This window comes from Phyllobates terribilis, unplaced genomic scaffold (assembly GCF_046119375.1).
Source record: "Phyllobates terribilis strain yellow unplaced genomic scaffold, ASM4611937v1 Scaffold_7__3_contigs__length_470593459, whole genome shotgun sequence".
Taxonomy (NCBI): domain Eukaryota; kingdom Metazoa; phylum Chordata; class Amphibia; order Anura; family Dendrobatidae; genus Phyllobates; species Phyllobates terribilis.
In genome coordinates this window covers 128,898,367-128,926,303 of record NW_027362767.1, presented here as the reverse complement: position 1 = coordinate 128,926,303, position 27,937 = coordinate 128,898,367, and the positions used below count along the sequence as shown (strand labels likewise).

Below are 27,937 nucleotides of genomic sequence, written 5' to 3'. Positions count from 1 at the left end.
GCCTCGGTCAGCTGCCGTGTGCCAGCATCAACTATTGGTACAGGTATAGAATATGGAGGTAGTAGATCTATTGTTAGTGTTTCTCCGCGGCACATGGATTATACACCTGTAGCTTTATAGCATGCACATTATATACACTCTGCAGTGCACAGTAAATGCACCCTCAGCTCTGCTATACACTCACATACGTACACGCTCAGCTTTACGACATACACACAGCTCTGTTATGTCAACACACACAGCTCTGCTACATGCACACATACATAGCTGTGATCCACATACAGCTCTGCTATATACACACACATATACGCACTCAGCTTTACTATATACACACAGTTCTGTTACGTCAGCACACACAGCTCTGGTACATGCACACACATGCAAACACTGCTGTGCTTCATACACAGCTCTCCTACATACACACAGCTGTGCTCCACATACTGCTCTGCTATATATACGCATGCACTACATACACACACACACACACACACACACACACACACACACAAGTATGCTCCACACACAGCTTTCCGACATGCGCACGCACACACAAACAGCTATGCTCCACACTCAGCTTTGCTGCATATACACAGCTCTATTACGTCAACACACACAGCTCTACTACATGCACACACATACACAGCTCTCCTACATACACCCAGACTTGCTACATGCACGCGCACACACATATAAGACTTTTTTAAGCAAGATTTTCCTCACTAAAAAGTGTGTTTTATAGTCACAAAAAATATGGTAGATTTTGGTCTTAATTTGAATCACTTTTGTGGCACAAATATAATGATTTTTTTCGGGCTGCCCTCGGCCACGCCCATCTTAATAAGCTCCACCCACTTTAGAAAAAAATTGGCGGAGTAGGCGTAAAAATGGCAACTACAAGTTGCGCAAACATTTTGCAATGGTTCAAATGCCTTTACGACAGATATCTGGTCCCAAGTGCTACAATGGTCTTTGCAGACTGAGTGTTCTTAGTTCATCTGACATACGGAAGAGGACAAATGTAACAAAGAATCGGCACAAAATAAAGTGTTGTCCATTACTCAACATTAATTCTAAATTTAGCCGGCGCTGTTTTACCGTACAGCACAATGCGGAGTCACTTATCATATGGGCTTGGCTGGCATTGGAAGCCCTGATAATTATAGGGTCACTATGGCTACAGTATGCTAATGGGTCATGGAACTTGTCTAACTGGCTGTAGGCACGGTGACTGAGGCAGATCAGTCCGCTCATCAGTCCTCATGCTACAATGACACGGTGACCTTGTCTCTTACATCCAGGACGGACTCTCTGATCATGTTTGCTCTGAAAACTGCGAAAGGTCAGAAGGTCCTCGCTGCTTCTGTGAGTGTTTGTAGAGCCATAGACGCCTGCTGTTCTGCGGAGATTGATCACAGCAGCGTGGAGGGCAGAATGGGCTTTACCCCTGTGCATGTACTCTTTAAGGATCATCTGTAAGGATCATTGTGGTCCTTGGATCTTAAGCCACGTCAGAAGAGACCGTTTGTTCCCTGGAACTACTAGTGATCACCAAGGAAGAAAACCAATTAAATAGCATGATCATCACTCAGGATAATGTGAATGTGGAAGCCAAAGTAAAAGTCAGGGCAGGAAGAGTAGTCTTCATCTGTGATTACTGATGAGTTATAAGTGGCAGATAAAATGCAGAAAAAAATAAATTTATTCATAATGATCGCCCATAAACACATGTATCCAAACGATCACTCCCGACCACTGTCCAGTGTAAAAATGCTTGACGAGAAAACACTTTTATTATTGATGACATCATTTATATAAGCAAAAAAAAACCTTCCAATTATGTAAAGAGTTTCATACGAATAATCAGACCTTGTGATAATTTCAGCTTATCAAATGCTATTAAAGGGTTATTCCCATCCCTTCGCAAATGGGTATTGCCGAATAGAGGTTGTAAAAACAAGCACTTTTGCAGTTTACTGCTTATTAAAATAGTCAGCCGTTCTTGAAATATTAACAGTTTTATTTTGCTTACACCTTGTTGCCTAGGAGACCGACCACTGCTGGTGTCTAACTTGTAAAGCACTCTGCTGAAGCTGGCCAGGATTAGACACTTAGAGTGTGCTCTGATGAGCCCGGCTAGCTTACAAATGCAATAGAAAGGAATTTGCAACTATTACATGTTTGACCAACGCTGGTAGACAGCAGCAGTGGTCGGTCTCCAAGCAATGAGCTGTAAACAAAAGAAAAGTGTTAATATCTCAAGAACGGCTGCAAATTTTAATAAACAGTAAATTGCAAAAGTGCTTGTATTCTCAAGCTCTATCCGACAATATCCATATGAGGAGGGGAATAGCTCTTTACAGATATTTTAAGAGCGGTCGGTATTAAGCTATTGGTGTTGATATTTCTTGATTTTGCAGCACCATTTCATGCTGTCACCTTACACAATTGTTATATTTCAGAAACTACAGGAACGTGTAATTGACAGATGAATGTAATGTTTGTAAAGGTGACGCCGACCGCCTAGTAATATAGCTGCCTATTCATTACCTGGAAGACCACTGGGGATTACATGGGAGAAGGCTGGGGGTATACCCAATGCCAAGTAGCTGCTGCAAAAAAAAATCAGATGCATAAACAATTTAGATATTGCCCCTCAGTACATCACTTGTAAGGCCTCATCTTTAATCCATAACTGGAGCTGGAGGGGGTTTTGGAGGTGTGTTGCTAACTTATAGGGGGTATTTATCGTTCATGAGATTGGGTTTGGAGAAAAGAAGGGACATTATCATATAGGGCACATTTCATAATCATTATAGGAAGAAGGTCCTTCGTTAAGGTGCTAGCAGGTCCCAAGGGAACCCTGGTCTTCACCCCTTAACCACTATACAGTGGTCTGGACTTATGCTGGGGCCCCTGGGCTGAGTCCATGGAGTGGCTGCTGGCCAGTGGAGCAGGCTAGCAGGGCATGGTCAGAAAGCCGGATCAGTACCAGGAGGTCTGGATCAGGAACAGAATTGTCAGGCAGCAGAATAACTGAAACACAAGTCGAGGTCAGAAACAGAAATCATAAGTAGCTAAGCAGGAGCAGAATATGGGAGTGAACCAGGGCAAGATGGACTTATAACTGGCACCTGGAGGCAGGGAGCTAGGGGGTTATAAGTGTGAAGCCTTGCCCAAGGATCACAGGAGGAAGGTAATGAGAAAACCAAGTTCAGGAATTTGCTCCCAACCTGGTCACCCACTGAATGCGACCTTACCCCTCTCCAAACCATGAATCATCAGGAAGTTCCTATGGTTGTAACACGGGGAGCTTCTTGTTATTTGCCCAAGAGGGAATACCTGACTGTTCACACAGAGCATGGAAATTCCCTTTGACCCGAAGCAAAACCACATACGCCACACAACCTGTGGACTAATGGTGCTTTAATACAGTTGGTAGAAGTAATGTGGGTCTGGCTGGAGTTCTCTTATCAGTTTGATTTATTTTGTCTTTATGGAGTTCACTTTTCTGGACTTTTTTTTATTTACTTAATTGGGGTTAAAAAAAATATTTTTGCAATTGGGTTTGATTAAAAATGTTCCTTCTATAGCTTCAGTGATGAGGCGCTGCCTATTGCTGGCTGCAGAATGAGTTAACTGAGAATCTGTCAGTGAGCGCAGTATGTCAGTCTGATGGAGAGTTTAGAACTCTTGTTTCCTGAGCTCCTCTCAGCTGATTTATGATCTTTTAGTTCCAAATATATGAATTTAAAGGGAATCTGTCAGCAGGTTTTCCTATGTAATCCGAGAGCAGACTGGTGTAGGGGCAGAGACCCTGATTCTAGGAAGTGTCACTAACTGGGCTGTTTTCTGTCGTTTTGATACAATCCCTGTTTTCTGTGCTGCAGATGGAGCAGAGCTGAGAATGCTGAGCTGTGTATTACTCTGGCTGCTTTCTTTGTATAGTACCGCCCACACCCCTGATTGGCTGCTTTCTTTGTATAGTACCGCCCACACCCCTGATTGGCTGCTTTCTTTGTATAGTACCGCCCACACCCCTGATTGGCTGCTTTCCGTGTATAACCCCACCTACACCCCTGATTGGCAGCTTTCTGTGTATATTGACAGTAATCAGTGGTTGGACTAGGAGGCACAAGACACCTAGTCCTCTAGTAATAATCTCCTGATTTTAGTTAAACAAAAACACAGCCCAGTAAGTGACACATCGCTGGAATCAGGGTATCTGCCCCTACATCATGCTGCTCTCAGATTACATAGCAAAAAACTGCTGACAGATTCCCTTTAATAAAAAAAAAAAAATGTCCCCAATGCCACCGAGCTGGGGGCAGAACGATGCATGTGTCTGGGGGCTTAAGTATTTATCAGATCATCCAGATCCGTATGACGACGTCTCATCCATGTGTGAGACCATTCCGTATTGGGCCGCACTACGATGCACACAATGGCAGGACCACCACTTTTTCTTTTCAAACTGGGGACTGATGTTGGGATGTGAATCCAGCCGATCTCGTACAGAAAGCCACTGATTAGTCACAGCGGATTTCCAGAGAAGTCATAGAGGAAGAGGAGGGGAGAGGGCCGGAGAGACGTCCGTCATTGCTGGCAGCCCAGTTCAGCACCAAAGCTAGCAGCTGCCGGAGCGTTCTCCGCTGCAGACTCCACGAATATCACCACGCGTTTACTGTCTTCATATACAGGGTCTTTGTTTAGATTATGCTTTTAAAGGTGGTGTATGGTTTGGATGCCTTGATTTTGTGTGACTCATGTAGTCATGCACTAAGCTTAGTGAGCGCTCATTCAGAGGGCGGCCACTCTCTCCACAGCTATTCCGAGTGTTATACGCATTATTTATGGAGTGAGGGGACTAAAGACCCCCCCATACACATTAGTCTAAAGACAGCTGAAGCCGCCGATGTCGATGGGCTTAGCCAAAAGTCAAATGTATATACGGTCCTCTGACTTCCCCGACAGATGATGCCAGGAAATGTAAAGATCTGTCATGCCGTATACTGGACTGCAGATACTTTCATTCTCTGCAAGATAAAGCCGCCGCCAGAGGAGCCTGGCAGCAGCTCCTGTAGAGAGAGCGAGTGCTCATGTGCATGAAGCGGCCGGGAGAGACAGCTGCCCAACGAGCGATCGGCTGAACCATCGGACCACAATTGGGTATTGTGTGTTACTGCAAGATCCCCCCCCCCTCCTGTCACTGCAAGATCCCCCCCCTCCTGTCACTGCAAGATCCCCCCCCTCCTGTCACTGCAAGATCCCCCCCCTCATGTCACTGCAAGATCCCCCCCCTCATGTCACTGCAAGATCCCCCCCCTCATGTCACTGCAAGATCCCCCCCCTCCTGTCACTGCAAGATCCCTCCCTCCTCCTGTCACTGCAAGATCCCTCCCTCCTCCTGTCACTGCAAGATCCCTCCCTCCTCCTGTCACTGCAAGATCCCTCCCTCCTCCTGTCACTGCAAGATCCCTCCCTCCTCCTGTCACTGCAAGATCCCTCCCTCCTCCTGTCACTGCAAGATCCCTCCCTCCTCCTGTCACTGCAAGATCCCTCCCTCCTCCTGTCACTGCAAGATCCCCCCCTCCTCCTGTCACTGCAAGATCCCCCCCCTCCTCCTGTCACTGCAAGATCCCCCCCCCTCCTCCTGTCACTGCAAGATCCCCCCTCTCCCTCCTGTCACTGCAAGATCCCCCCCCTCCCTCCTGTCACTGCAAGATCCCCCCCCCTCCCTCCTGTCACTGCAAGATCCCCCCCCTCCCTCCTGTCACTGCAAGATCCCCCCCCTCCCTCCTGTCACTGCAAGATCCCCCCCCTCCCTCCTGTCACTGCAAGATCCCCCCCCTCCCTCCTGTCACTGCAAGATCCCCCCCCCTCCCTCCTGTCACTGCAAGATCCCCCCCCTCCCTCCTGTCACTGCAAGATCCCCCCCTCCCTCCTGTCACTGCAAGATCCCCCCCCTCCCTCCTGTCACTGCAAGATCCCCCCCCTCCCTCCTGTCACTGCAAGATCCCCCCCTCCCTCCTGTCACTGCAAGATCCCCCCCTCCCTCCTGTCACTGCAAGATCCCCCCCTCCCTCCTGTCACTGCAAGATTCCCCCCCCTCCTCCTGTCACTGCAAGATTCCCCCCCTCCTCCTGTCACTGCAAGATTCCCCCCCCTCCTCCTGTCACTGCAAGATTCCCCCCCCTCCTCCTGTCACTGTAAGATTCCCCCCCCCTCCTCCTGTCACTGTAAGATTCCCCCCCCCTCCTCCTGTCACTGTAAGATTCCCCCCCCTCCTCCTGTCACTGCAAGATCCCCCCCCCTCCTGTCACTGCAAGATCCCCCCCCTCCTGTCACTGCAAGATCCCCCCCCTCCTGTCACTGCAAGATCCCCCCCCTCCTGTCACTGCAAGATCCCTCCCTCCTCCTGTCACTGCAAGATCCCCCCCCTCCCTCCTGTCACTGCAAGATCCCCCCCCTCCCTCCTGTCACTGCAAGATCCCCCCCCTCCCTCCTGTCACTGCAAGATCCCCCCCTCCCTCCTGTCACTGCAAGATCCCCCCCCTCCCTCCTGTCACTGCAAGATCCCCCCCCTCCCTCCTGTCACTGCAAGATCCCCCCCCTCCCTCCTGTCACTGCAAGATCCCCCCCCTCCCTCCTGTCACTGCAAGATCCCCCCCTCCCTCCTGTCACTGCAAGATCCCCCCCTCCCTCCTGTCACTGCAAGATCCCCCCCCTCCCTCCTGTCACTGCAAGATCCCCCCCCTCCCTCCTGTCACTGCAAGATCCCCCCCCTCCCTCCTGTCACTGCAAGATCCCCCCCCTCCCTCCTGTCACTGCAAGATCCCCCCCCCTCCCTCCTGTCACTGCAAGATCCCCCCCCTCCCTCCTGTCACTGCAAGATCCCCCCCCCCTCCTGTCACTGCAAGATCCCTCCCTCCTCCTGTCACTGCAAGATCCCCCCCTCCCTCCTGTCACTGCAAGATCCCCCCCTCCCTCCTGTCACTGCAAGATCCCCCCCTCCCTCCTGTCACTGCAAGATCCCCCCCTCCCTCCTGTCACTGCAAGATCCCCCCCTCCCTCCTGTCACTGCAAGATCCCCCCCCTCCCTCCTGTCACTGCAAGATCCCCCCCCTCCCTCCTGTCACTGCAAGATCCCCCCCCTCCCTCCTGTCACTGCAAGATCCCCCCCTCCCTCCTGTCACTGCAAGATCCCCCCCTCCCTCCTGTCACTGCAAGATCCCCCCCTCCCTCCTGTCACTGCAAGATCCCCCCCTCCCTCCTGTCACTGCAAGATCCCCCCCTCCCTCCTGTCACTGCAAGATCCCCCCCTCCCTCCTGTCACTGCAAGATCCCCCCCTCCCTCCTGTCACTGCAAGATCCCCCCCCTCCCTCCTGTCACTGCAAGATCCCCCCCCCCTCCCTCCTGTCACTGCAAGATCCCCCCCTCCCTCCTGTCACTGCAAGATCCCCCCCTCCCTCCTGTCACTGCAAGATCCCCCCCCTCCCTCCTGTCACTGCAAGATCCCCCCCCTCCCTCCTGTCACTGCAAGATCCCCCCCTCCCTCCTGTCACTGCAAGATCCCCCCCCTCCCTCCTGTCACTGCAAGATCCCCCCCTCCTCCTGTCACTGCAAGATCCCCCCCTCCCTCCTGTCACTGCAAGATCCCCCCCTCCCTCCTGTCACTGCAAGATCCCCCCCTCCCTCCTGTCACTGCAAGATCCCCCCCTCCCTCCTGTCACTGCAAGATCCCCCCCTCCCTCCTGTCACTGCAAGATCCCCCCCTCCCTCCTGTCACTGCAAGATCCCCCCCTCCCTCCTGTCACTGCAAGATCCCCCCCTCCCTCCTGTCACTGCAAGATCCCCCCCTCCCTCCTGTCACTGCAAGATCCCCCCCTCCCTCCTGTCACTGCAAGATCCCCCCCTCCCTCCTGTCACTGCAAGATCCCCCCCTCCCTCCTGTCACTGCAAGATCCCCCCCTCCCTCCTGTCACTGCAAGATTCCCCCCTCCCTCCTGTCACTGCAAGATCCCCCCCTCCTCCTGTCACTGCAAGATTCCCCCCCTCCCTCCTGTCACTGCAAGATTCCCCCCCTCCCTCCTGTCACTGCAAGATTCCCCCCCTCCCTCCTGTCACTGCAAGATTCCCCCCCTCCCTCCTGTCACTGCAAGATTCCCCCCCTCCCTCCTGTCACTGCAAGATTCCCCCCCTCCCTCCTGTCACTGCAAGATTCCCCCCCTCCCTCCTGTCACTGCAAGATTCCCCCCCTCCCTCCTGTCACTGCAAGATTCCCCCCCTCCCTCCTGTCACTGCAAGATTCCCCCCCTCCCTCCTGTCACTGCAAGATTCCCCCCCTCCCTCCTGTCACTGCAAGATTCCCCCCCTCCCTCCTGTCACTGCAAGATTCCCCCCCCTCCTGCTGTCACTGCAAGATTCCCCCCCTCCCTCCTGTCACTGCAAGATTCCCCCCCTCCCTCCTGTCACTGCAAGATTCCCCCCCTCCCTCCTGTCACTGCAAGATTCCCCCCCTCCCTCCTGTCACTGCAAGATTCCCCCCCTCCCTCCTGTCACTGCAAGATTCCCCCCCTCCCTCCTGTCACTGCAAGATTCCCCCCCCTCCCTCCTGTCACTGCAAGATCCCCCCCCTCCCTCCTGTCACTGCAAGATCCCCCCCTCCCTCCTGTCACTGCAAGATCCCCCCCTCCCTCCTGTCACTGCAAGATTCCCCCCCTCCCTCCTGTCACTGCAAGATTCCCCCCCTCCTCCAGTCACTGCAAGATTCCCCCCCTCCTCCTGTCACTGCAAGATTCCCCCCCTCCTCCTGTCACTGCAAGATTCCCCCCCTCCTCCTGTCACTGCAAGATTCCCCCCCTCCTCCTGTCACTGCAAGATTCCCCCCCTCCTCCTGTCACTGCAAGATTCCCCCCCTCCTCCTGTCACTGCAAGATTCCCCCCCTCCTCCTGTCACTGCAAGATTCCCCCCCCTCCTGCTGTCACTGTAAGATCCCCCCCCCTCCTCCTGTCACTGTAAGATTCCCCCCCTCCTCCTGTCACTGCAAGATTCCCCCTCCCCCCACACCCCCTCCTGTCACTGCAAGACCCCTGTGTCAGTGACTTATATCCCCGGAGAACAAAGGGATCTGGTGTTTGAATCCATCCTTCCTGCCATTATCTTCCGGACATCAGTGGTGGGGGAGGCTCGGGAAGCCCCCATACACATAAGACAGTTGGCTGTACCTGCCAAAATTGGTGTGTGTGTGGCTGACTTTCATCTTATGTGTTTGGGGGCTTTTACAAACCATCTGTAAAGATAGAAGTGTAAAGCCCCCCATACACTTTAGAAAGTTGACAGCCAAACGATGGCTCGGCTGATCATTCCACCAGCGGCTATTTCCCCTGACTTTCCCATACTGAGCGCTCCTGTGTTCTCTGCGAGAGAGCCGCTGCCAGGCCAAGAACAAAAGGATCGGCCGTGTTGGATCCTTATCTGCCCAAACATCATCTCTTGGGGGAAGAGTCGGGGGCACCCATACACCATAGAAACTTGTCGATATTGGCAGGTTCGGCCAACATAAATCTAATGTATATGGGGACCACAAAGTCTCCATACCAGGGTGGCCGCTCGTCCTCTGGTCATGGAGTAAGAGCACATGATGAATTAATGCTTTGATGTAATGGGAGGTAGTAAAGGGGGACTCTAATGTTGAACCTTTCCGAGGGAATAAAAAACATCTGGCAACACTACTTCTCAGTGCTAATGTGGAGGTCCAACATTGTCGATGACGTTTGGTATCAGGGCAGTAGCACAGATTAATATGATTAACCTCCAACATTGCGAAAATGGGGAAGATAGGGGTTGAACTTTGTGCCGTATTATATACTTCCTAATAAATACAGTCAAATTCTTTTAGTCCGGCTAGTGTCCGAGACCTAATAGATGCCGGATCACAAGATATTTAGAGTTTTTGGACAGCAGTAGAAAAATAGAGTATAGATGATGGATTTCAAATAGAATATGTCACATATATGTTTGATAATGGGGTCTAACTTCTGAGACCCCCACCAGTTCTAAACATGAAGGGTCCTGGGCACTAATTTTGTGCTTCACCGTTTTTCCTAAACAGTCGTTGTGGGCATGCTCTGTGAAATGTGCAGAGGTCACTGCGCAGAGAGGGGGAGGAGATGAGTTGAGTCCATCACCAATGGTCCATGGTATGATCCGCTATGAGTCTTCAGTTACCTTTCTTTATAATCCTACCTGTGATTATATAGAGATAACTGATGGGAAGCGTTCTCTACACTTCATTGTCTCGGTCTATTATTTCTTTCTTATGTAGTGCATATTACGAATCCTTACTCTAGTTTTGGTGCTTCATAACATTTTTCAATATTAATTAAATTTTTCTTTAATTGGTTCATATTTGGAAAAAAAATGTATTTTATATTGTTGCATTTCTTGTATTATGAAGAGATGTGTACTTATCATTTTCTTATCACCGCAGGTACTCAAAATGAGGACCATGATTGAAGAGGAACGTCATCTTCTCTGCTGAACAAGTAACCATAACTGTGTTTCTGTGGACCAAAGTGTCATGCAGGAGACTCTATGATGGATACCACCCAAACGAGCTACACAGGACAGATTTTTTTCAAGGACTTATCTTGTCATGGACGACCTCAAAAGAGAGGGACCGTAAACCAAGACTTAAGAACATCATACCAATTGCGTGGACACCTCTCACCAAATATGAATGAGAAGACATGTACTGTTGTTCTCACTCGGCTGGAAGATGTAACGGGGTCCCGCATTATTGAAGGTCAGGGCAGGAAATCCTCGAATATCTCTTGTTGGGTAGATGAATTTGGAACTCTAAAAGTTCACACTGGGCTTCCCTCAGAACCTAGAAGAATGGGTTCAAAAGGACAACTTTTCCCAGGGGCCTCTACTGGAGACAGTTCAATAAAGGAGTTGCCAGAACCTCGAAAGAGAAGATTAGCTTCTCTCAACGCTGAGGCCGTGAATAATTTACTCTTTGAAAGGGATGATGGTTGTTCTTCCAGGAAACTTAATAAAGATTTAAGCAAAGTTGTCGAAAACCGCAAATCAATTGTGGACTGGACTTCTTTAAAAAAGCTGCATAACCACCCGGCCAGCAAAAAAACCAAGCAGAGATGTATAGCCCAACATAGGTCAACTTCAGACGACGTGTTTGACAACAGCATCACGAGAGAAGCTAGCGAAGTGTCTTATCCTCCTGCGCCAAAGAGGTTGGCGAGTTTAAACGCCGTGGCATTCCTGAAGCTCAATAACGAGAAAGGTCATGCACTGAGACAAAGGAGCAAGTCCAATGGCGACAGTGGACGTTCTTCTGTCAATACTTGCTTGAAATCCAAACTGAAGATAACAAAATCTCACAAAAAGAACTGCATAAAACCTAAAAAAGACTACCTTCATCACAAAACAGAGGACTACCGTGGTTGGCGTGGAGGATCGGACGTTGGATTTTTACAACCGGAACGTAAAGAGTTGACAAAATGTTTGGGCAAAGTGGAGGGTGTTCACGTGGAACAGTCTTCCAAAAAACACAATGGCTCCGGACCTTTGTACCACAGACTGCCTTTAATGGGAGGGCAGGCTTCTATGAAGCCAGAGTATGGACGACCGGGTGAAAAGTCTCCCACTCCCAAGCAAGACTTCCAGCAGCCTTCATTTCCAGTACAACAGCTTCATCATTTACCAGTCCCGGGAAGCCACACGGATTGCATCTGTGACTGTGACTCCTCAAACCAAGCTTCTCTAGACGGAAGCTACATTTCTTATGGCCAAAGTGGATTACAACGTAATGGGTTCTCACATTACTCCTTGTATCCGAAGGACGAAGCGTTTTCACAACCGGAGCACTGTGAGGAACTCTTAGCGTCGCAGAGCTCTTTACATCCCAGTGCAATGTGTGAGCATCTTCCATGGTGCAGTTCTCGCTACGCCTACGGAGAAGACCCCGGCACAAATACAGATAGTCTTTGTGGATTGATACGGCTGCCACTTGGCAGGGTTAGCAGCACTCACATGGGACCTAGTACCTATCCATATAAAAAGCCTTTATCAACAGGTACGTTCATGTAGCCGAAAAATAAAAGCTGAAATGTTTTTTGTATTGCGTTAGTTGATAAGCGGAAATCTTCACAACCCCATTCACAGAAATGTTAGTTTCTCTCAAAGCGGGTGGCTGGGAGCCCACCCTGAGCAAGGACAAAGCTCTACTTCATGACTAGTAAGGGCCTATAAGGTCTGACCGATAAGAATGTAATATATCTTAATGATATTCTAGCACCAAATATCCCCTTAATTAATTTTATGTAATTTAGAAAATGTATTAAAATATATATAATATTAAACAAAAAAAAGTATATTTCCAGCATGTAATCAGTCCCTGGGTTACTGTTTTGTGCTCTCCTCCTCATAATGTAATGTCATATCTTATGATACTCTGTCACGAAATACCCCTATAGTGTATAGTGCTATATGTCACTTAGAAAACCGAGTCACTAATATATATAATTTTTTTAAGTGACATATAGCACTATATTTTATAGGGGTATTTCATAGAATGCTATAATGGTAGAGTTGGAAGGGTCATCCAGGGTCCTAGTGTCCAGCCCCCAGCTCAATGCAGGATTCACTAAATCATCTCAGACAGATGTCTGTCCAGCCTTTGAAGTCGTCCATTGAAGGGGAACTCACCACCTCTCGTGGCCGCCTGCTCCACTTATTGATCACCCTAACTGTCAAAAAGTTTTTCCTAATATCTAATCTGTATCTTCTCCCTTTCAGTTTCATCCCATTGTTTCTAGTCTTTCTTTGTGCAATTGAGAATAAAGATGATCCTTCTAAAGTGACAGCCCTTTAGATATTTGTAGACAGCTATAAAGTCTCCTCTCAGTCTTCTTTTTTGCAAGCTAAACATTCCCAAATCTTGTAACCGTTCCTCATAGGACATGGTTTGCCGACCGGTCACCATTCTGGTCGCTCTTCTCTGAACTTGCTCCAGTTTCTTTGTCTTCTTTTTTGAAGATGTGGTGTCCAGAACTGGACCCAGTATTCCAGATGAGGTCTGACCAAAGAGGAGTAGAAGGGGATAATTTCTTCATGGGATCTAGACTCTATTCTTCTGTTAATACATCCCAGAATTGTATTTGCCTTTTTTGCTGCTGCATCACACTGTTGACTCATGTGCAGTCTGTGATTTATTAGTATACTTAAGTCTTTTTCACACCTGCTGTTGCTTAGTTCTGTTCCTCCCATTCTGTAAATGTAATTTTCGTTTTTCTTGCCCAGAGGTAGAATCTTGCATTTCTTCTTGTTAAATATCATTCTGTTATTCGCTGAATCCTTTCTCTGTCTTCTCTAGTGTTATCTATCGCTCATAGCTTTGTATCGTCTGCAAATTTTGATTAGTTTACCTTCAAATCCCTTATCTAGATCATTTATAAAAATGTTGAACACCACTGTGGCCAGGACAGAGCCTTGTGGTACCCCACTAGAAACACTCTTCCAATTGGATGTGCAACCATTTATTACCACTCTTTGAGTCAGTTCTGAATCCAGACCGAGTATCACTAAGATATAACATTACATTATGAGGGGAGAATAAAACAGTAACACATAAGCACTGAGAAATGGAAATATACCGTACTTACTAAAAAAAAAAAAAAAATCATATATTAGTGACTGTTTTCTATTTTAATAAATCTATTCCCAGCATGTAATCAGTGCCTACGTGTTACTGTTTTGTTCTCCCTTCATAATGTAATGTCATAGCTTAGTGATACTCTGTCACGAGATACCCCTATAATGTCAGATTACCAAGTTATTATTTTTGCTCTAGTCTCAGTAGTTTCTCAGTGCTTGTGTGTCTGTTTTGCGCTGTCCCCCCTTGTATAAGCCTTTTCCATTGCTGTCCCGCAAGCGTTAGGACTCCCAGGTGTAAAGGTCTTTCTCTACGACAAGGAGAATGGCATATGCTGACAATGAGAACTTGTCGCTTAGGAAAAGCCCTTTCTTCGGTAATTCCCGGGGGCTTCACATCTACTCTACAGTCCAGATAGCAAATATCCCAGACACAATGTACAGAGCTGCCATTTTTGGAGCAGCTCGCGGTCCGTCAGCAATGGGATGTTATATTTGCAGCTTCCAAGATATCACATACCCCCTAGGTCACAAGTCTCAGCAGTGTAGGGGCCTGGGAACTGGATTCCACTCGGAAATTGTGCCAGAGTACATTGTGGGCCGACTTCTACAAACGCAAGCCATCCAAGTATAAGCCCACCTCATATCACAGTCCAGGACCCCGCCATTTACCCCCGTTCGGCACATTTTTGGGTTTTCCATACATGCAGTTTAAAGAGCTGTAAACTCTTTTCTTGTTCAAATATCTAAGTAATTTTTGCTGCTTTTTTTGTTACACCCAGGAACTCCTTTTTATGTCGCTGTCATATTCTCTTTTTTGGGGGGGCGGGGGCTGATATTGGAAATACGTGTAATTTACCCATTTATTTATTATAACCACAAAGGACCACTAAAATACATTTAAAAATTTGTTACCCATTCTGTAACAAATATTTTTACATATGGGACATGTTTTTTTTTTCATTTTTATGTGGTGTGGCTAGTTACCGCGATTTGGATTGACGGTAGCATTTTTTTTAAAAAAAGTTTTACCTATTTTTTTCATTTATTTTACATATGGATGTAAAAGACCTTAAGGGGGCATTTTTGGTAAATATTGAAATATATATATTTTCATCTTATTTGTCTTGTAAATGGGGCTGGTATATTGGCCCCAGTTACAGGGGATGGCATAGCAGAGCTGTCTGAGTCTCCTATGGTCGAGCAGGTCCTGTTCCTTCACTATCACATGACCGCTATGAATGAAGAAAGAAGTGCTGTCAGCACATCCTATTACTGCGTAAACTGCATTTAGTGCTGTGGATACAGCGATGGAGTAGGTATTGACGGATATAAACCATCTCTGCCTTCTCTATAGGGACATGATCGCGTGTAGCTGTGATGCCATGCAATGGCGTTTTAGAAAGTCACTGCAGAGTGGGAGCTGGACCACCTGGATGCTTAAAGTCTATGGGCAGCCTGCAAGTGGTTAAAGTAGTTGTGAAAATCCTGAAAGGGTGTCTGTTGTCGCACATAAGCAAGTGTAAAGTATCACTAAGCCTAGAAATTATTATTATTATAGCGCCATTTATTCCATGGCGCTTTACATGTAAAAAAGGGGTATACATAGCAAAAACACCTATAATCTTGAACAAAAATGCGATGGCGACTGGGAGAGGAGATGAGAGGACCCTGCCCGCGAGGGCTCACAATCTACAAGGAATGGGTGAGGATACAGTAGGTCAGGGTAGAGCTGGTCGTGCAGCGGCATGGTGGAGCTGTGGTTACTGCAGGTTGTAGGCTTGTCGGAAGAGGTGGGTCTTCAGGTTCCTTTTGAAGGTTTCCACGGTAGGCGAGAGTCTGATGTGTTGGGGTAGAGAGTTCCAGAGTAGGGGGGATGCACTGGAGAAATCTTGTATACGATTGAGGGAAGAGGAGATGAGAGGGAGTAGAGCAGGAGATCTTGTGAGGATCGGAGGTTGCGTGCGGATATGTACCGGGAGTCTAGGTCACAGAAGTATGGAGGAGACAGGTTGTGGATGGCTTTGTATGTCATGGTTAGGGTATTGAACTGGAGTCTCTGGGCAATGGGGAGCCAGTGAAGAGATTGACAGAGAGGAGAGGCCAGGGAATAGTAGGGGGACAGGTGGATTAGTCGGGCAGCGGAGTTTAGGATAGATTGGAGGGGCGCGAGAGTGTTAGAAGGGAGGACACATAGCAGGAGGTTGCAGTAGTCGAGGCGGGAGATGATAAGGGCGTGCACTAGTGTTTTTGCAGATTCATGGTTGAGGAATGTGCGGATCCAGGAGATATTTTTGAGTTGGAGTCGGCAGGAAGTGGAAAGGACTTGGATATGAGGTTAGAAGGAGAGATTAGAGTCCAGGGTCACTCCAAGGCAGCGAGCTTGTGCGACTGGGGAGAGTGGGCAGTCATTGACGTTGATAGATGGGTGGGTTGAGTGCAAAGGTGCAAAGTTGATTGAATTCAGTTTTATCCATGTTATATTTTAGAAATCTAGCATAGAAGAAGAATGAAATAGTGGACAGATATTGTGGGATTTTGGTTAGTAAGGAGGAGATATCGGGTCCAGAGAGGTAGATCTGTGTGTCGTCAGCATAGAGGTGATAATGAAAGCCATGAGACTCTATGAGCTGTCCCAGGCCAAATGTGTAGATGGAGAAGAACAGGGGTCCTAGAACTGAACCTTGGGGGACACCGACAGATAGGGGGTGAGATGAGGAGGTGGTGCGTGAGTGGGAGACGCTGAATGTCCGGTCTGTTAGGTATGAAGAGATCCAAGATAGGGCCAAGTCTGTGATGATGAGAGAGTCTGTAGTAAGAGGGAATGGTCCAGTGTGTCGAAGGCAAGATGTCTCAGTTCTTTAGTCAAGTTGGTGTGCCAGGGTTGCCTGTTGATTGTGCAAGCTTTGAAATTTTAACAAAAATAGAATTTAGTTAGTTTGTTATTTTGCATCAGTTTTGACATGATCCTGCAGTCAGTCATGTAGAAATCCTGCCTAAAACAAAAGTTTATCCCTCTCTAATCAGTTACACCTTCAGTGGGTGACCGGGTAAAGCCCCAGCCCCAACCCACAGGGACAGGCTTAGTGATGTTCTGTCCTAGTGCAGGCATTGAAGAGGGGGAGGCTCCTGCTGAAGCCGGTTGTCTTTCAGGAAGATAAGGAGGGACTTGGCTGCAACCTGGCAGTTTATAAGAAAATACTGCAAAGTAATCCATTCTGATGAAGGTCCAAAATTAGGACCAAAACGTTAAAAAACTATTTGGATTGGCATTAAAAATAATTTGTTTTCTTCACTGCAATTTGAGTGCCGAGTTCCTTACTTGCCAAACGGGATGGAACCCTACTTGAGCACCTCATCTCCTAACCAGGGAGTGCTGTATATCTCTACAATATTCTCCTGAGACACACACAGATTTTTTTTCTATTTCTCAGCTTTAATTGTAAGATAGGACTACATAAGATAAAAAAGGAGAAAATTAAGGGATCATTTTTGGGCATATTATTGTATTTTTTTGGACTTTAGGATGCTCCTTCTTTTTTTTTTTTTTAGGAAGAAAAAAATAGTTCAGCCTCCTCCTAACCACTTTCTTTGCCAGATAACTGAGAGAACTGAACTGTGCTGTATTCTTAGCCAAACAGTTCCCTCTAGCCCGTGTGGTCGATGTCAGGGGCGCACAGTTCCCTCTAGCCCGTGTGGTCGATGTCAGGGGCGCACAGTTCCCTCTAGCCCGTGTGGTCGATGTCAGGGGCGCACAGTTCCCTCTAGCCCGTGTGGTCGATGTCAGGGGCGCACAGTTCCCTCTAGCCCGTGTGGTCGATGTCAGGGGCGCACAGTTCCCTCTAGCCCGTGTGGTCGATGTCAGGGGCGCACAGTTCCCTCTAGCCCGTGTGGTCGATGTCAGGGGCGCACAGTTCCCTCTAGCCCGTGTGGTCGATGTCAGGGGCGCACAGTTCCCTCTAGCCCGTGTGGTCGATGTCAGGGGTGCACAGTTCCCTCTAGCCCGTGTGGTCGATGTCAGGGGCGCACAGTTTCCTCTAGCCCGTGTGGTCGATGTCAGGGGCGCACAGTTCCCTCTAGCCCGTGTGGTCGATGTCAGAGGCGCACAGTTCCCTCTAGCCCGTGTGGTCGATGTCAGGGGCGCACAGTTCCCTCTAGCCCCTGTGGTCGATGTCAGGGGCGCACAGTTCCCTCTAGCCCCTGTGGTCGATGTCAGGGGCGCACAGTTCCCTCTAGCCCCTGTGGTCGATGTCAGGGGCGCACAGTTCCCTCTAGCCCCTGTGGTCGATGTCAGGGGCGCACAGTTCCCTCTAGCCCCTGTGGTCGATGTCAGGGGCGCACAGTTCCCTCTAGCCCGTGTGGTCGATGTCAGGGGCGCACAGTTCCCTCTAGCCCCTGTGGTCGATGTCAGGGGCGCACAGTTCCCTCTAGCCCGTGTGGTCGATGTCAGGGGCGCACAGTTCCCTCTAGCCCGTGTGGTCGATGTCAGGGGCGCACAGTTCCCTCTAGCCCGTGTGGTCGATGTCAGGGGCGCACAGTTCCCTCTAGCCCGTGTGGTCGATGTCAGGGGCGCACAGTTCCCTCTAGCCCGTGTGGTCGATGTCAGGGGCGCACTCCCGTGTCCACTGAGCAGTCCCCCAATTAGTTTAGGCATATGGATCACTCTAGCGCAGCCAGGACGCTCAGCGCTTCACATGTCCCAGATACGGGGATGAATAGAATGCGACCACTTTGGGATCTGCTGGATCCCCCCCTCACCAGGTGATAGGATCAGCGTTACCAACATGGCAGACCTATCCCTTCCCAGACCTTGGTTTTTCATGTAGAGGTGCAGTGGCTGTCCTTGAAAAATGTGACTTTGACCTTTTATGAAGAAACCCACCTGAATGGAAGGTACCGAGACCCTCCCAACTAGAGGGCAGATTGGCCTCGGGTGAATGTAGGTCCTCGGATACTCGTCACGGACATGTCGCAAACCTTCCCGACAATACCTGCAAAACACAATGTGAAAATCACATTATAGGAACATTGTCAGTGATGTGTCGCTGCAGTATCGGTCAGTCATGTGTCTGTTAGTTTTCTTGTGTATCTTTTGTTTTTGGTGTTTCTTTAACAGGGGAATTCTAAAGAAATAGATTGAGGACGGGAACATTAAGTGAGATCAGAAAAATGGGTCATGAGTGGTCATAGGTAACGCCAGATGATAGCGGGTACGTCACCACATAGGAAGTGTAGGAGGCAAGCTGCAACTGAGACACCAAAAGTAATATGGAGAGAGAATGGGTGCGATGGCCAGAGAATGTGACCTCTGAGAAGATGGAGGAGGACGGTCTGGGGGCCAGCTTGGAAGTGGGTACTGCTTAGAAAAGGGACTAAACTGCAGCGGAGACCCATTTTCCAAAGAGCAGCAGTTACTGTAGAGCATTTAATGGAATAAATAGGTCAAGGTGGTTAGAAAATTTTCACCAGGTTTTGGTCCATGCCAGTTCTGAATTCATGGAGATGGTTATTGTCCCCGACAGACCCCCCCAGTTACGATGACACGGGCGAGTGGTCCGCCAAAAGAGATCAATGTAGTAATGCTGCTTGCCATAGGTCCGTCCATGGAAAATATGTAAACACTAGTGTTGAGCGAGTATCTATTAACCCTTTTGCCGAATATGCTCGAGCCGAGCTCCGAGTAGTTACAGCTGCTCGGTGATATGTGTCTATTTCTTACACATTCCACACATGTAATAAAGCTGTCAAACAGTTGCAAATCATGAGCACAGGAGCGATTCAACCATATCACCGAGCAGCTGTAACTACTCGGAGCTCGGCCCGAGCATACTTGGAACAGAACATACTCGCTCAACACTAATGAACACCCAAAAGTGTAGTAAAAATAGTCTTCTCAAAGGAAATAACAAAAATGCTCAGGTCACCTAGGTCCACAATGGGCAGTTTTCGGTCTTAATTATTTCCACAGCTTCCCTGACTATTCCATTTTTTTTTTTTTTTTTTTTTCAAATCCGCCATACAGTTCTTGAGATCTGGGCTTTTTTATTTAAGGATGACTTTTATGGTCTTTTTCAAGGGGGTGTGGCTCAAAGGGTAATTATGCACTGCAACCTAAAGACCCGCCCCCCGAGGATCTGTAACCCCTCTTGATAAAGACCATAAACATCTCTGGAGCCGTATGGTGGATTTTTAGAAAACAAGAAGTGGAATTCTCAGGGGAGCAAGAGGAATAAAATAATAAAATGAGAGCAAAAGCTGCTTACTGGTGACGTGCGGATAGGTCTTCTATGAAGAAGCCCTCCTCCTCCTCCCATCAAAGTCTTTATCCTCTTAATATATCACAGTTATATTATATAGCTCTGTACTTACAGTTGCTCATTTTCCCTTTCTTCCCAGCTAATTCTTCTCTTTTCCATTAGGTCTATGACATCGTGTGATTAAAAACTGACCAGCTGAATCCTTCTCAGCTCTATGTAGACACAGGAGGTCAATTTTCTCTGCATGAGTCATGAGTCACTGCGAAAGTCTATGGGGGGGGGGGCTGGGTCAGGAAATGAAGACGGGGATGATAAATGAAGGAACAAGAAACTCCTTGTTTCTACATAGTGTAGAGAAAAGAGAAGAATTTACTGGGTAGAAAGGCAAAATGAGCAATTGTAATTACACAGTGCTGTATAATATTATTGCAATATATTAAGATGATAAAAACTTTGAGAGGAGAGCTGCTTTAACAGGAAATCTGGAAGGATCATGGGATTGGGGTGGTCTTCTGGAGAGGTTTCACTGTATATTTGTACATGTACTGCAGACACGATTGCTTTGCCTAGTATATACTAAAGTACAATCATACTATATTACAAGAGTGACAAATTAGGAATAATTTCAGTAATGGAGTTTGCCATGGCAGCAGAGTGTATACACCCATTCAGGATAGCGATAAGATTTATATTAAAGTTAAAATTTTGAATATTTCCAGAGGCGGCCCCTTTTAGTATGCAGCGGGTCCTACTCCTGGCCGCCCTGGCATCCAGCTACTTTTTGCTAGGATAATCTATCTTGAGGAATCTGGTAAACGAAGACTACTTGAGTCTGCCGGGAGCTGCTTGTACAAAGGGCTCTATATAATATAAAAGGGTTAATTTATAGTGCATGTGCATTATGTGCATTATTATATATATATATATATATATATATATATATATATATATATATATATATATATATATATATATATATAATATTCTATATTACAGACCAAAAGTTTGGACACACCTTCTCATTTAAAGATTTTTCTGTATTTTCATGACTATGAAAATTGTACATTCACACTGAAGGCATCAAAACTATGAATTAACACATGTGGAATTATATACGTAACAAAAAAGTGTGAAACAACTGAAAATATGTCTAATATTCTAGGTTCTTCAAAGTAGCCACCTTTTGCTTTGATGACTGCTTTGCACACTCTTGGCATTCTCTTGATGAGCTTCAAGAGGTAGTCACCAGAAATGGTCTTCCAACAATCTTGAAGGAGTTCCCAGAGATGCTTAGCACTTGTTGGTCCTTTTGCCTTCACTCTGCGGTCCAGCTCACCCCAAACCATCTCGATTGGGTTCAGGTCTGGTGACTGTGGAGGCCAGGTCACCTTGCGTAGCACCCCATCACTCTCCTTCTTGGTCAAATAGCCCTTACACAGCCTGGAGGTGTGTTTGGGGTCATTGTCCTGTTGAAAAATAAATGATGGTCCAACTAAACGCAAACCGGATGGAATAGCATGCCGCTGCAAGATGCTGTTGTAGCCATGCTGGTTCAGTATGCCTTCAATTTTGAATAAATCCCCAACAGTGTCACCAGCAAAGCACCCCCACACCATCACACCTCCTCCTCCATGCTTCACGGTGGGAACCAGGCAAGTAGAGTCCATCCGTTCACCTTTTCTGCCTCGCACAAAGACACGATGGTTGGAACCAAAGATCTCAAATTTGGACTCATCAGACCAAAGCACAGATTTCCACTGGTCTAATGTCCATTCCTTGTGTTCTTTAGCCCAAACAAGTCTCTTCTGCTTGTTGCCTGTCCTTAGCAGTGGTTTCCTAGCAGCTATTTTACCATGAAGGCCTGCTGCACAAAGTCTCCTCTTAACAGTTGTTGTAGAGATGTGTCGGCTGCTAGAACTGTGTGGCATTGACCTGGTCTCTAATCTGAGCTGCTGTTAACCTGCGATTTCTGAGGCTGGTGACTCAGATAAACTTATCCTCAGAAGCAGAGGTGACTCTTGGTCTTCCTTTCCTGGGCAGTCCTCATGTGAGCCAGTTTCTTTGTAGCACTTGATGGTTTTTGCAACTGCACTTGGGGACACTTTCAAAGTTTTCCCAATTTTTCAGACTGACTGACCTTCATTTATTAAAGTAATGATGGCCACTCGTTTTTCTTTACTTAGCTGCTTTTTTCCTGCCATAATACAAATTCTAACAGTCTATTCAGTAGGACTATCAGCTGTGTATCCACCTGACTTCTGTACAACACAACTGATGGTCCCAACCCCATTTATAAGGCAAGAAATCCCACTTATTAAACCTGACAGGGCACACCTGTGAAGTGAAGACCATTTCCGGTGACTACCTCTTGAAGCTCATCAAGAGAATGCCAAGAGTGTGCAAAGCAGTCATCAAAGCAAAAGGTGGCTACTGTGAAGAACCTAGAATATAAGACATATTTTCAGTTGTTTCACACTATTTTGTTACGTATATAATTCCACATGTGTTATTTCATAGTTTTGATGCCTTCAGTGTGAATGTACAATTTTCATAGTCATGAAAATACAGAAAAATCTTTAAATGAGAAGGTGTGTCCAAACTTTTGGTCTGTACTGTGTATGTATGTATGTATGTATGTATGTATGTATGTATGTATGTATGTATGTATGTATGTATGTGTGTGTGTGTGTGTGTGTGTGTGTGTGTGTGTGTGTGTATAATATATACCCCCAACATTCGGACTATAAGGATATACGCCGTATAAGACTACTCCTGACTTTTGAGAAGATTTTTAGGGGTTAAAAAGTTGTCTTATACGCCGGAAAATACGGTGTGTGTGTGTATGTGTATATAATATAATTATATTGAACATTTTTATACCCTATGATTTCTAAGAGGAGAACGCTAGCCCGTTGTTAAAATTCCACTCAGACACCTTCATCAGGTTTTGCGTCAAAGTGTAAAGAATCCATAAAAGACTGCGGCTAAACGTGTGACACAAACAAAGGTAGGATCACCACATCTCCTAAAAAGAAAGGTTTTAGGCTCACTCTTGCATGTAGAGGCTTCTTGAAAAATAGATACGGTATATATCACGTTCCGAATTTTTTTTAAAAAATTGCAAATTGCCTCTTCAGAGAAAAAGAGGACTTGTACTCTATAGCGCCACCTATTGGAAGTAGCAATCCTACAAGTCACAATCAACCCTTTAATGAGTCGTACAATATGACTTAGGATAAAAGCCAAAGCAGAATCTCAATTTGCAGACACAGTGTTTCTAGCTGTTGGCCCTCATCAATGCAAAGTATGAGAACTGATTTGGCTAGGTGAGAGGCTCTGGCCTGAGGTCTAAGGGGTAGCGTTTCTCCTTATGGAGAGTGACACACCAGCTCTGGCACGCCAAGATAAGGAGGCTTATTTGCCATGCAATGCTCCTCTTTTCACACTGGCTATTTTAGACTCTATCTTCCTGTTGCTTCAGGAAACAACGCATGCATATAGCTACAATGAACACATGTTTAAATGAAGCCTTAGGCTATGTGTGCATGATCAGGAATTTTGTGCAGAAATTTCTTCAGAATTTCTGCACCTCTTGGCAGCAAAAAAGCTGTGGAAAATGCGCAGAGTTTTTGATACATTTTCATGCGTATTTTGATGCGTTTTTGCCTGCGGATTTGCCATATGTTTTTTCCAATACATTGTATAGGAAACCGCAGGCAAAAATGCACAAAGAATGGACATGCTGCTTCTTTTTCTGCACATGAATTTCAGTCAGGAAAAATCCTGATCATGTGCACAGAACTTGCAAAATGTTATAGGAAACCATGGGATAAGGTTTGCAATGCATTTTTGGCCCATTTCTGAATGGAAAAAACACACAAAAAACGCATTGTGTGCACATAGCCTTATAGAGTATTTTTTATTTAAAGGGAATGTATCAGAATGTTTTTTCCTATGTAATCGGAAAGCAGAATGATGTAGGGGCAGAGACCCAAATTACAATGGTGTGACACTTACTTACTGGGCTGTGTTTTGCTGTTTCAAAACAATCAGTGTTTTATCAGCAGGAGATTATCACTGAGGACTAGGTGTCTCCTCCTGGCCCAACCCTGCCCCCCACCACTGATTAGGGGTTACATATCTCAGCATGAGAGATCTGCAGCAGAGAACACAGGGATGGTATCACAACTGCTGCACCCAGTAATGTGAGTGATACATTGCTGGAATCAGGGTCTCTGCCCCTACATCCTGGTACTCTCAGATGGGGTAGCTAAAACTAGGGGACAGAAAACAATGGGCAGCCACTTTTCCAAATAACACATCATCAAAACTGTTGAGAAACTGATTTTCCCCTTTAAAGGACCCAATTTTTGTAGATCCGTGGCCCCTCTCAAGTGTGCGTGCAGTATTGTGTACAAGCATCGCTGCAGGGACATGAGTCGCTGCCAGAGGAGTATGGCAGCCGCTTTCTCCTCTCCCCCCTGTTGAAAACACATGTGAGATGTCCCTAAACTAATGTGGAACTAATAGAGTGATTGTGACGTAACGTAATAGGGGGCTGGCTTTAGTGGAACCACAATATGTCGATCATTTCCATATATTTTATATAGATGAATTAAGGAGATTCTGGGAGTTTAAAAAAACTCAACATGTAGTAAAATAATACACAAATGGCTCTTAAATCCCCCAGCACTCCATCAGTCTTCATTTACTTTTTTAATAAACCTACCATACATGCCTGTGACCGCTGCAGCCAATCACAAGAACACCAAAGCCGGTGATTGGTTACAACAAGATTTAGGTGATATCACCGCTGCAGGACAAGTAAATGGGGAGCGGTAGAAAACCTTAAGGTTGGGACCATCTGCATTTGGGGTTGTTCCAAAAAGCCTGATTGGGAATCTGGTGTGCACTATAAATTAACCCTTTAATGTAATTGACTCTTATTTTCCTAATTGCTCTAATCTCCCTTTTTGTCCCATTACACATTCAGTTTATCGCGAAGTCCTAATCCTATATATTTTTTGTTTTCTTCTCCTCAGATGGATACAAATCCCTCGACCAGCTGAGTCTAACAATTCCCACGGCAGGTCACCCCGTGTCTCCTGCTCACCCACTCTCAGGATGCCCAGTCCCAAGTGTCCCACCCGCTGCCGAGCCTGTCCCCTACCTACAAACACCCAACTCAGAACCTCAGACAATGGCCATGCTGAAAACTGCACGTGAATGCCCGCAGGGCTCCAAACCCCCGAGTGGCTCCAAATCAGGAGTGCGGAACACGTCGGGGTGCGTCCACACTGCAGACAGCAAAGCTAGCAAGGGCCACAGTCATCCCAAGCAGCAGAGAATAAGCAGAAGGAGAGCTACGAATGGCTGGATGCCTCTGGGAACAGCTTGCGAGAAGGCCGTTTATGTTGTGGTATGTACCCGACCTCCATCTTTCCCATCCTTCCACACCAGATATATGACCTGCCCAAAATATGCCAGTTTTACATAAAGAGACCCATGACATATTCATGAAGGTACTTCTAAGATCTGCTAACTGTTCATGAACCCTTCTAACAACTAGGGATTGTCTAAAGCCAAGAACCCCTTTAAGGACTGCTCCTTTAAGTCCCAAATTCTGCATGAGATCGAACCTCATATTTTCTAAGATGTCACCAGATTAACCCCTACGTAACAGTACATCGTACTTCTGGTCCTTATGTATTGAGCAGGCTCAGCAGCTGAGCCTGCACCATACGGCCAGGATCTGCCTGTGGCACAGCCAGTGTATGCCTGCTTTGGACATTTTTCATGACACCGTTAATCACTGGCAGCAGCATTTAAGTGACGCCACCACGGGGTGCCGATGGGTTTTCATGGCAGCCTGGGGCCTTCGCAGAAAGTCGAAATGGTGCACAGGGTGGACGTATTCCTAGAAATTGGAATGAATGACATTTTTCTAAATGTTTTACTTTTTTTCCTCCCTAGAATGAACCAGAGCCTGCTGTCCGAAGGAGTTACCAAGCCGTGGAGAGGAATGGAGAAATCATCCGAGTCCGAGATACTGTCCTACTAAAATCTGGTCCCAGGAAAAAATCCATGCCGTATGTGGCCAAAATATCTGCTCTCTGGGAAGAGCCCAAAACTGGTACCAAAACCTATTTTTTTATTCTCTTAAAGCAGGTTTTTGCTATGTAATCTAAAAGCACAATGATGTAGGGGTTGAGACCATGATTCCAACAATGTGTCACTTACTGGGCTGTGTTTTACTGTTTCAATAAAATCAGTGTTTTATCAGCAGGAGATTATCACTGAAGGATTAGATGTCTGTGCCTCCTAGTCAACTGCTTTGTGTAACTCCTCCCCCACCACTGGCAGTGTACACAGAAAGCAGCCAATCAAGGGTGTGGGCGGGGTTATACGCAGCTCTACAATCTGAGCTCTGCTAGATCTGCAGCAGTGAAAACAGGGATTGTATCACAACTGCAGCACCCAGTAAACTAAGTGACACATCGCTGGAATCAGGTTCTCAGCCCCTACATCATGGTGCTGTCAAATTATATAATAAACACCTGCTTATAAATTCCCTTTATAGAGTAACCATTGTTTTTTATAGGACACATAAAAATTAAAAATGTTGTAATATATCTATCAGAGCAATCTGAATCTGCTTATTCACCCTCCTGGACTGATCTTTCACTTATAAACTCTTTACTCAGTGAAGATAGATTTCCCTGTTACTGAGATAGAAGATGACAGTTGGTGCTCATAAAGTTCTATGGAGAGGGGAGGAGCTAGAGGCAGACACAGACATTCTGCTGCAAGTTCCATAGAACTTTATGAGCACCAACTGTCATCTCCTATCTCATTAATGAGGAAATTTGTCTTCACTGAATACAGAGTGAATAATCAGTCCAGGGGGAGAAACAAGCCGAGTTCTCTGATGAGATGTATTACAATTATTGTTGGTTTATGAAATAAGGATGTAAACCATGGTCACTCTTTATCCGTATTAGATATTTTGTCTGGCTGTAGCTGTAGATCATGTACTAATGACGTTGGCGCAGTGTGATGAATATCTCCCATTGTTTTGCTAGGTGAGCTGATGATGAGTCTCTTCTGGTACTACCGGCCAGAGCACACTCAGGGAGGACGAAATCCCAGTATGCACCAGGTCAGACGCCATGCTTATGTATGGGAATAATGTAAAGTTGCATCTCTTTAAAGAGGACCTGTCACCTGTCAAAATTGTCCATTTTTTCCTCTTATTTTACCATCCCATTCCAGAGATATAGGCCTCCTTACGTATTGTTAATTTTATGGTCTTTAATAAAAGGACGTGGCTTGCAAGGTAATTATGCAGAACAACCTAAAGACACGCCCTCGAGGAATCTTGTGAGCCTCGCCCCCGAGGAAAGACCATAGGAATTAGCACTAAATAAAAAGGCTCATATCTCTTTAACTGTTAGGAACTGACCTGGGTTGGAGTAGTGGTATTGTAACCACTAGGGGCAGCACCGGCAGGTAGCGTAGTCAGGAAAGCCAAGAATCGGTACACAGGAAAGCAGTATAATCTTGTAGGAGGCAGCAGGAGGAGGAAGAGCTTTGCTAGAGGCTGGGAGCTCAATAATCTCACAAGGAAGAGGTGTCAGGCCAGGTATAAATAGGGTGTGCAATCAGGAACAACACAGGGTGGAGCTGTCAGGAACAACACAGGTACTAGAATCTAGGTTGGCAAGGAACTGTCCAGCGAGCTGAATAGCTCAGAGGGAAGAGCTACCACCTAGTGCACAAAACCTGCTGGGTTCAAGTCCTGACAGTAATTGTCCCATGCTAAGTCTCCGCTGCTGTTCTTGGTATCGGTCATTGTCAGTAGTGCTGATGCCACGTTGACAGCGCTGTAGCCAATCAGTGAGTTTAGCGGCACTACCTGAGTTGACGGCAAGAGCTGCTCAATCACTGAGCCTTCCCCAGGTCCACTTACTGTGCATAGGGAAACTGGCCCGAGAAGGAAGCTTT

General features: G+C 46.8%; 1 protein-coding gene and 1 long non-coding RNA gene across 3 annotated transcripts in view; one reads left to right on the top strand and one right to left on the bottom strand.

The window, feature by feature from the left end:
* Window positions 1-27,937, top strand: part of BAHD1 (bromo adjacent homology domain containing 1) — a 149,031-nt gene that overhangs the window by 115,617 nt on the left and 5,477 nt on the right. For both annotated transcript variants that reach the window (XM_073639132.1, XM_073639131.1), the window contains exons 2-5: window positions 10,492-12,099; window positions 24,976-25,352; window positions 25,907-26,066; window positions 27,016-27,092. In XM_073639132.1, coding sequence (XP_073495233.1) covers window positions 10,596-12,099; window positions 24,976-25,352; window positions 25,907-26,066; window positions 27,016-27,092 — 2,118 coding nt within the window. In that variant the 5' untranslated portion in view covers window positions 10,492-10,595. The remainder of the gene's footprint in view (window positions 1-10,491; window positions 12,100-24,975; window positions 25,353-25,906; window positions 26,067-27,015; window positions 27,093-27,937) is intronic.
* On the bottom strand, window positions 15,223-27,548 carry LOC141153887 (uncharacterized). The gene is made up of 3 exons (XR_012247364.1): window positions 27,396-27,548; window positions 18,559-18,667; window positions 15,223-16,580 (listed from the first exon to the last, which is right to left on the bottom strand). It is a non-coding gene; the product is annotated as an uncharacterized lncRNA (long non-coding RNA).